Raw genomic sequence first — 9,387 nt, 5'->3', positions numbered from 1 at the left:
ATTAGGACGACTTGATCTTTTCTGGTGGCCATAACCAATGTCTTTATGCTTCATGTTTATTTCAAAGTCAGAAGTTTTAAAAAAGTTATGTGTGGCGAAGGATTTGATTGGACTTGGAAAGGCTCTTCTTTCTCCTTTGTGAGCACGGCCATTCCATTATTTTATGAGCAATAATGATAGATGACTGAATATTCACATCACCGGTGAGAATTTCCCGAGTACCAGACGCTAAGTGAAGCACTTTAGCATAAGCCAGGGATGTAATGACTTGTTTCCCAGGGGGCTCAGCAGAAAAGAACCTGCCAGGCAATGTAGGACCTGGAGGGGACCTGGGTTCAAACCCTGGGTCGGGAAGATCCCCTGGCGGAGGAAATGGCAACCCATTTCAGTATTCTTGCCTGAAAAATTCCACGGATAGAGGATCTTGGGGGCTACAGTCCACAGGGCTGCAAAGAGTCGGACACGAATGAGCACCTGAACACGCACAGAGTCATGCAAATAGTGTTGGTGTCTCTGTTTGACAAATGCTGAAGCTTCACTGCTGTTGTAGTTCAGTCCTCCGATTCTGTCTGATTCTTTGCAACCCCATGGACTATATACTCCATGGAATTCTCTAGGCCAGAATATTGGAGTGGGTAGTGTTTCCCTTCTCCAGGGGATTTCGCTGACTCCCCACATATTGTAAGACTAAACTTGAGAATTCTTTTTTTTAATTTCATTTCAAATAGCCTTTGGGTATCTGAAAGGACCGTGTAGGTACTTTCAAGAGGTCTTCTGCAAAACAAAGCCCTTTCCACAAATGTGGTCATGATATCCAGGTAGGCTTTGCTGTTGTCAGTGTCACATCTCAGCCAGAAGGCAGATTCTGAGCTATTCCTCTGGCAGAAACAAATTCACAAAATAAACCAAGAAAGACAGCGGGAAAAACAAACCACACCAACAACTGGAAACGCGTTCCTCCTGAGACAAAGCTAGAGAAAATCCCAATATCCTTGCGGCCCAAAAACCCTCTTGGAAATGAATGTTCAGTAAGGAAGGGATAAAACATCTCAAGTTGGAAGGAGAGGCAATGCCCATGGCCAGTCTTGTCTAGAGACAGCCTGAGCGCTCAGATGAAGACACACGCCAATGTAAACCCTTTGCACACAGCAGTGATGGTCATCACCATAGTTAGTGTTTAGTCTGATGACAACCTTCCCCGGGCACCACATAAGGGAGCAGACCCGGTTCTCTTCCTCTGCCCCCACACCATTCACTCATGAAGTCAGATCAGGTGCTATCGTGCCCTGCCTGCCTGGCTGGCTCGTCCATGAGCTGTGACCACCTCCAGGGCAGGACTCCGCCTTCTCTTCTCTGTGCGCCGTGAACCTACACACAGTGGGCCTTCAGAACCTCAGGACACTCACCCCACCCCCACTATAGCCAGAACCCTCCCCAGGCATTAAAACAGCTGTGGAGTCACTTTGGCCCAAGCCCTGGTTACAGATCCCTGGAGCCTACTACAGCCTCTACAGCGTGAATAATCAGGTCCTTTATACACAGATTCCCAGCTGTCAGAGCTGAGCTTTGGATTCATTGTCAGCTCTGTTCCTCCTGTGGCAGCCAGGTGGGCCGCGAAGCAGACAACGGAGCTCATGAGCTGAATTTCAAGGGATGCATTGAATGGACAGCGATGGATGCAACCTGTTGCAAACTGAGGGAGGTTCCCTGCATGTCTCAGAAAAGGCCTCTGGTGTGCAAGTGTGGAGCAGGACCCCCACAGTGCAAAGGAAAGAGAGGTACTCAGGGGCAAAGGCTCTTGGCCTCTCCTGTAGCAGCTCCAGTTGGTACCTTGTGAAGAGTGGACAGCCAATGTGGTCACCTAAGCGTCACTCTTATTCCCTCACAAAGCAAGAGAAAGGGGGCAGGGTGTGGGAGTACCCAGAGGGTGTGGTGGGGAGGATGAAGGGACGTGTTCTTCCTCTCTTCAGTGCAAACTGCTTCTGTGAGTCTCAGAGCTGCCAGAGGGCAGTTACCAAATCGGGTCCCCACAGCATCCAGGGTGGGCTGGGAGCCTTAGCCCTTGTCACATGAACAAGCCACACCACATGGCTTCCCTGAGTTCTAACAGCAGAATCTGGGGGTTTTGTCTAGGTACACACTTCCTTGCTGTAGCTGTGTTACCCACTCCTTTGAGCCCCACTTTTCTTTTCTAGAAAAAGGGCATCAATTGCGACCTTAGCAGGTTGCTACCTTACTCCTGTGAAGACTAATTAGGGAAACCCTACAAAGAATAGCTGGCCTTCAGAGATATCAATGAATAGCTGGCCTTAAGAGATACTGGGCTTCTCTGATAGCTCAGCTGGTAAAGAATTCTCCTGCCATGCAGGAGACCCGGTGTGATTCCTGGGTCGGAATCCTGATTGGCTGCAGAAGGGACAGGAGACCCACTCCAGTATTCATGGGCATCTCTGGTGGCTTCATGGTGGCTCAGCTGGTAAAGAATCTGATTGCAATGCGGGGGACCTGGGTTCATTCCCTGGACTGGGAAGATCCCCTGAAGAAGGGAAAGGCTACCCACTCCAGTATTCTGGCCTGGAGAATTCCATGGATTGTATAGCCCATGAAGTCACAAGAGTCGGACACGAATGACGGACTTTCACTTCACTTTCAAGAGATATGACCTTGGAGAAGGAAATGGCACCACACTCCAGTAGTCTTCCCTGGGAAATCCCATGGACAGGAGCCTGGCGGGCTATGGTCCGTGGGGTCGCAAAGAGTCACACACAACTGAGGGAGGAGCAGGCGCTTGCCAGAAGCCCCGGCACATTTGATGGCAGAGCCAGGACTGTGGCTGAGGACAGCCAGCTCCCAGGCCTCTCTCACCAGATAGAAGCGTGGAAAACTAGCATCTAAAATAGCCTGAGGGCTTTCCTGGCAGCTCAGTGGTAAAGAATCGCCCCCCTGCCAAAGCAGGGGATGCGAGTTCCACCCCTGGTCTGGGAAGACCCCAGATGGCAGACCAGCTGAGTCCATGCATCACAGCCTCTGGGTCGGTGCTCTGGAGCCTGGGAGCCACAGTACTGAGGTCTGTGGGCACCAGAACGCGTGCTCTGCAACAAGAGGAGCCACCGCAGTGAGAAGCCTACGCCCCCCCAACTGGAGAGCAGCCCCTGCTCGCCGCAGCTAGAGAAAAGCCCACAAAGCATGAAGACCCTGCACAACCACAAATAAATAAACTCATTGAAAAAACGCAAAAAAAAAAAGAAAAAATAGATATGACCTGAATTCAGATTAAACTGGAGTCTCCAAGTGTCATCTGGCATTTCTTCCCTGAATCAGCCAAAACCCACACAGTTGCATTTCCAGGGTCAACACTTAGCCAGCGGGGCAGAAAACCCAGCGTGCTTCAAACAAGCTGACAGACAAGCAGCAGAGGACTCAGGGGCAGATGGCTTCCCTCTGGTTTCAGGTGGAGCTCCGGGACCACAGCAGGAACCAGCGCTGTCAACCCCTGGGCTCAGCAGCGCCCTCATTCTCAGGCCGGCGGCTCTGCCCTGACCTGCGCAGGAAGGCCACCAACTGCCCCAGGCTGACCTCACGCCCCTCCCACTGCTGTAGCCAGACCTCACCCAGCCCCACCCCTTCTGGCAGAACCAGAGCTCGTCTTCCGTAGCGGCGGGCGCAGCGGGCGCGGCCGGTGCGGCGGTGGCTGGGCAGTGTCTAGCCGGGCCAGATCGACTCTGGGCGTCGGTGAGTGACCTCGGCCTCCGCCGGGTGGAGGGACGGGCCTGTTCCTCAGCTGCGGTCCCTGGGCGCCCCCAGGTCCCGAAATGGAAACAAAGCGGCGGTTTCTTCGCATTTCCGCTGGCGGTTTCGCGCGCGGGGGGAGCGCGGGCGAGGCTTTCCCGGCCTGGGGGCAGAGGTCAGAGAAGGGGCTGGGCGGGCCGGGGGCTGAGGGAAGGGCCCGGGCTTGAGGAAGCGGGCCGGGATTGAGGGACGGGGGCCCGGAGCTCTGGGGAAGGGACGGGTGTGGGGGCAGTGGGGGGGAGCTGAGGGGAAGGGGCTGGGCCTGAGGGAAGTGGAGGAGCCGGCGCTGGGCAGAGCCTGACGGCAGCTGAGTCGGGGAGCTGGTGCCGGAGGCTGGCCTCTCGGGGTGGAAAGTGTTCCCAGACCCGAGATGGCAAGGGTGTGCGGGGTTGTCTTTGATGCTCTGCTCCATACCCCCGTCAGTAACTGGCAGTGTGTCCCCCATGACCTTTTCCTTGAAGCATTGTGAGAAACAGACTGTAAAAAAAAAGTTCACTTGCATGGAGTCCTTGGTGATTCTGATCTTTGGTCGGTGCAGTGCAGCAGGGGCTGGGCAAGCGCCTGGCTGAGAGAGAACGTTGGGAGCCCTGGGGTCTGCCCTGTGTTGCAGTGGGCTGCGTCCTGGGGCCCTTGGCCATCAGAGGTCTTGTCTTTGACTGTGCAGGAGGCAGGGGTGGGAGGGGAGTCCTCTGGGTCACTGTGGTGTGGAGAGTGGGCCGTGTGAGACCTGTTTCCTCTGCTACACTGGAGAGGGTGGGCACGTGGACGGCTGGTAACTCGGTGTTGGTGGTTTCATCACCTCAGAAACCTTTATCATATTCCCTCACCACCAAACACTAGGCAACACTATCTACTTTGTCTCGCTGTAGACTTACCAGATCTGGCCACTGATAGAAATGGGCCTGTGTAATGTATGGTCTTCTGTGTCCGGCTTCTTCACTTAGCGTGGACGATTTGCAAAGCGTTGTCCGTGTTGTAGTGGATGTCAATACTTCACTCCTTTTGTCGTCAGATGTTAGTAACATTCCATGGATTGGATAGACCACCTGCTGCGTGTCTATCACTTCACAGGGATATTGGGTTCTTTTCACTTTGGGCTGTTGGTAGTGATGCTCTGTGAACAAGTTTTTTATATTCCTAGGAATGGAGTTGCTGGGATTTGTGGCACCTCTGTGTGTTAACCCTTTGAAGAACTGCCAGATTCTTTGATTTTCCATTTCCACCACCAGCATAAGAGCCTTCTGATTTCTGCACACCCTCACCAAACTTGTTTTCTGTTTTTTGAAAGGTAGCTACCCTAAAACTTGTGCAGTCGTATCTCAAAAGTCGGCTTTGATTTGCATTCCCTTGATGGTTAGTGATACTGTCTGTTCACAAGCTTATCATCCACTTATATGTCTTTGGAAAAATGTCTGTTCAGATCCTTTCCCCTTTTCAAAATGTGATTAACTGTCCCTTTTATTATTGACTTGTAAGAATTCTTTATATATTCTGGATAGATGATTTGAAAATATTTTCTCTCATTCTGTAAATAGTGTTCATTTTGATGGGTATCTTTTGAAGCCAAAAGTTTAAAATTTTGTCCAGTTTGTTTTTTTCTGTTTTCACTTGTGCTTTTAGTGACAGCAAAGCATCTAAGGTCTGTTGTCGAATTCAAGGTGATGAAAATCTGTGCTTATGTTTTTTTTTCTAAGAATATAATAGTTTTACTTCAGACACTTAGACTTTTTGATCCATTTTTTTCCAGTTAATTTTTGTGTTGGTGTGAGGTAGGGTTCTAGAGGCATTATCTTCGGATTTGAAAAAAAACAAAACCAAAACAGGCCTTTAATTTTTCAAAGAGTTGTTTTCATGATTTTTTTAATTAAAAATATTGAGAGGGAATAGATTATTATAGATTTGAGCCTATCACTAGCTACCCTTGCAAGATTTTCATAGATGCTGGATGATAACTGCAGTACCCAGAATGTACTAAGCAACCTACACAAGTTAAGATTTCTAAAGGCAGAGTTGAGGAAGGCCAGCAGAGCATCTTCTGTCTGGTTGCTAATGCATGCCAGGCCACACGTCAGCACATACGGTGTATGCCTGTGACGAGTCTGGTCCTGGGCAACAAGGGGATTCTAGGCATCTGTAATGTCTAGCAGTGCAGTGTCTAGTCAGGGCTATCCTGTGGTCTTAGGGAAGAGGTGCTGAGCTGGTGGCTCGGAGAATTGGAGTGTTGGTCTTATGAAGTAACCGTACCTGTTCACTAGAGACGCAGCTTGCTTCTCTTTTGCTCCCCGAGTCACCATTCTTCACATTCCGATAGCAGTCACTGCTCTGAGTTCTAGCTCAGTCATGTCACCATCCCTTTGGGGAGTGCTTCTCATACGTACATCTATATGAAAGTGTGAGAATGCTAGTCAGTCAGTCATGTCCGAATCTGTGGCCCCATGGACTGTAGCCCGCCAGGCTCCTCTATCCATGGAAATTGGACAACACTGTTGTCAGGAGTCTTAGTCGTGGAGGTTCCCTTTCAGTGAAGTAGCACACGACTGTTTTTATTTTGCAGAAAATTTTCTCATTTGAGTTGTAGCTAGGAGTATTTCTTCTGTGTTTCTGCCCTGTGACTGCTCTCATGTTAGGTTTCTTTTCATCCTTCCGGTGTCAGTCAGGCACGGGGATTATGAGTGACCTTTTTTATTTTAAGGGTTGTGGCATGTAGGAATCTAGTGCCCTGACCAGGGATTGAACCTGGGCCCTCAGCATTGGGAGCAAGGAGTCTTAGCTGCTGGACCCCCAGGGATGTCCCATGAGTGGACCTCTTGAGCACATAGCTCCCTGCCCTCCCTGTGCTTTCCAGGGTTTTGGGGTCCCGGGCAGGGCATCTGTGTGGGTCTCTGGGCAGGGCTCTCCTGGCGTCTGTGACCCTCAGCGGTGCTCTTCCAGATGTGGAAAGCCTCGGCCGGCCACACTGTTTCCATCACCCCGGACAACGGGGGAGCCGACAACTGGGAGGACCGACCGTGATTTTGTGGTAGGAGCCGCCAGTCTGCCCACCTTTCCCGTCTCCTCAAGTAGATCCTCCCAGGTTTTTGGTGGGTGGGTGCGGGGCTGTTTTACAATCCAGGGTGTGGGGTGTCCTCGTTCTTTCTTTTCCTTTTCAGAATGACGTAAGTGAAAAAGAGCGGAGATGGGGGGCATGTCTTGGCTGTCTGTCTGACGGATTTGTTCGTCTTCCATCTCTTCCCTCCCAAGTATCCACAAATTGCGGGAGAATGTGTTTCAAGAACACCAGACCCTCAGGGCGAAAGAGCTGGAAATGGGACACAAAGCCTCGCACGGCTACAGAGGGAAGTTTGGCGTGGAGCAGGACAGGATGGACAAGGTAAGTGCCGACCCATGTGGTGTCAGTCCTGGCGTGCTTGACCTCGCCAGGGTCAGCAGGGTCGTCTCTCAGCCCTCCCCTTCCATTGAAAAGTTGGGAATCCACTTGTTGAGGGCAAGATTTGCCAGAAGTAACTCTCTCTCAATTGACCTTAGCCGAGAAGGGCTGTGGTTTCTGGAAGCTCTTCAGATTCTGAGTTGCTGGGGAGGGAGGTGTTTTGGGAAGCCTGCAGCTGGAGATCAGGTCCTACCAGAGGCCTGCTCTGTGACCAGGACAGAGGCCCACAGGCAGCCAGACTGCTGGCATGGACGTCACGTGTAGTTCAGGCTGCAGCCTTAGTGGTTCCCATCTGCAGCCCAGAGCCGAGTTTCAGCGCCTGGTTTCACGTCGAGGCTGGAAAGTCAGCCACCTAGCGTGCTGCTGTCCTTCGCACACTTGATGACCTTCAGAGAGGACCCTGTCCTCTGGCGTCAAACCGTGGCCCACCAGGCTGAGGACAGGCAGGTCTAAGTAGGTGGGACTGAAGCTGTTAACAGTGCAGCATCCTTTGCTGGTACTCAGAGAGGGGGCTGGATCAGCTGGGGGCTGTGTCCGCCCTGCAGAGGGGACAATAGACTGGAGCAGGTGTGCTGCATCTGCAGTGAAGCGGGTGCGCGTTTCCCAGGCTGGGTAACTTGAGATGTCTGCCTTTACTCTGTGCTGAGGTGTAAGCTGGGGTCAGATTCCTCTGTAATTCCACCCCATCTGCCTTGTGTCTGGATCGGCCTCAGCCCAGAATGACAGGGCTTGTCACACTGGTGAGCCAGCACCTGCTTGAGAGAGGGGCGCCTCTCATGACCAGAGCGTCATCCCTGCTTCCCGCAGTGCTCTGCCTGGTGCTGACTATCTCATAAACAGAGTCTCGTCAGTGTGAGACCAAGGCCAATCTGGGGGAGAAAGCTGTTTTGATCAGAAAGTTGGGCGAATCGCTAAGCTTTCACTCTGGCCATGTTTTTGGAACAGTTCTGACTTCTTGGTGATGAAGAGTCACGCTGGCGGATCCTTTGGGCATGCTGCTGCCTCCATGTTACCTTGCTGATGTTTTCAGGGTGAGACCCCTGAAGCTGCAGATGGGTGGTCTCTACCACAAGTTTTTGGAGGCCGCTGTGCTCCAGATCAGCTGTTGGCTGTGGGCATCGGATCCAGCCTGGGAGGGAGAGAAAGTAACAGCTCCAGACTGGAAAGGAAATCCTGCTTTGCTCCCCGGCTATGGAAGAACGCGCGCCCTGAGCTGCCTGCAGAGTTGTCAGAGGTGGTGGTGACCTGTGGGGGTTGGATGCTAAACGCTGCTGCTGAAGTTCCGGATAAACAAGCAGGAGAGGAGTTGGTAGTGCGCTGGCAGGCCCCTCACTGTATTGAAGGAGGGGGCCAAGGTGGGGGTGATTCCCTGGGGAGGAGCTAGGCTGGACGAGCCGCCTCCTCGCCCGGCATTGGGTCATGCGTCAGTCATCTGTCCTGCATCCTCAGTGTCCACAAAGAGGTCCGTGACCACTCTCCATTCTGCCGAGGGCGCCTGCTGCCTTACTCTGAGGGTCATGCCTGGGCGACTGGAGCAGCACCGGGCCGCTCAGCTTTCGGGGTGTAAATATTTTCAGCTTCCCGGCCACCACAGGGTCTCAGGTGGCTCCCGGCCACCACAGGGTCTCAGGAGGCCCTCCTCCAGTGTCAGGCCTTCACCCAGCATCAGGCCCTCCCCCAGCATCAGGCCCTAGCCCAGCATCAGACCCTCACCCAGCATGAGACCCTCCCTCCGCGTCAGGCCTTAGTCCAGCATCAGACCCTACCCAGCATCAGACCCTTCCTCAGTGTCAGGCCCTAGTCCACAGCATCAGGCCCTCCCCCAGCATCAGACCCTAGTCCAGCATCAGGCCCTCATCCAGCATCCGGCCCTACTCCAGCGTCAGGCCCTCACCCAGCATCAGGCCTCAGTCCAGGATCAGAGGTTGCCCCCCAGCATCAGTCGTTTCCCCCCAGCATAAGGCCCTAGTACAGCATCAGACTCTAGTTCAGCATCAGGCCCTCCCCCCAGCATCAGGCCCTAGTCCAGCATCAGACGTTCCCCAGCATCAGGCCCTCCCCCCGGATCAGACCCGAGTCCAGCATCAGGCCCTAGTCCAGCATCAGACCCTCCCCCAGCATCAGACACTCCACCAGCATCAGGCCCTAGTCCAGCATCAGACCCTAGTCCA

The 9,387-nt window shown here is 52.9% G+C and overlaps 1 protein-coding gene across 6 annotated transcripts in view; it reads left to right on the top strand.

Moving 5' to 3' along the window:
- The first annotated feature begins 3,630 nt into the window (after window positions 1-3,630).
- The window catches only part of LOC122672950 (src substrate cortactin-like), a 65,981-nt gene continuing 60,224 nt past the window's right edge, over window positions 3,631-9,387 (top strand). The window contains exons 1-4 of one of the 6 annotated variants that reach the window (XR_006334515.1): window positions 3,663-3,732; window positions 4,931-5,077; window positions 6,721-6,808; window positions 7,030-7,159. Coding sequence is in view for 1 of the 6 variants with exons in the window: in XM_043870463.1 (XP_043726398.1) it covers window positions 3,813-3,904; window positions 6,721-6,808 (180 nt within the window). In the remaining 5 variants the exon portion in view is untranslated. The other 5 variants (XR_006334516.1, XR_006334517.1, XM_043870463.1 and 2 more) reach the window with 5 other exon arrangements.

This window comes from Cervus elaphus, chromosome 16, assembly GCF_910594005.1.
Source record: "Cervus elaphus chromosome 16, mCerEla1.1, whole genome shotgun sequence".
Lineage (NCBI taxonomy): Eukaryota > Metazoa > Chordata > Mammalia > Artiodactyla > Cervidae > Cervus > Cervus elaphus.
Note: the sequence above shows the minus strand (reverse complement) of the source record. Positions and strands in the feature narration are given on the sequence as shown.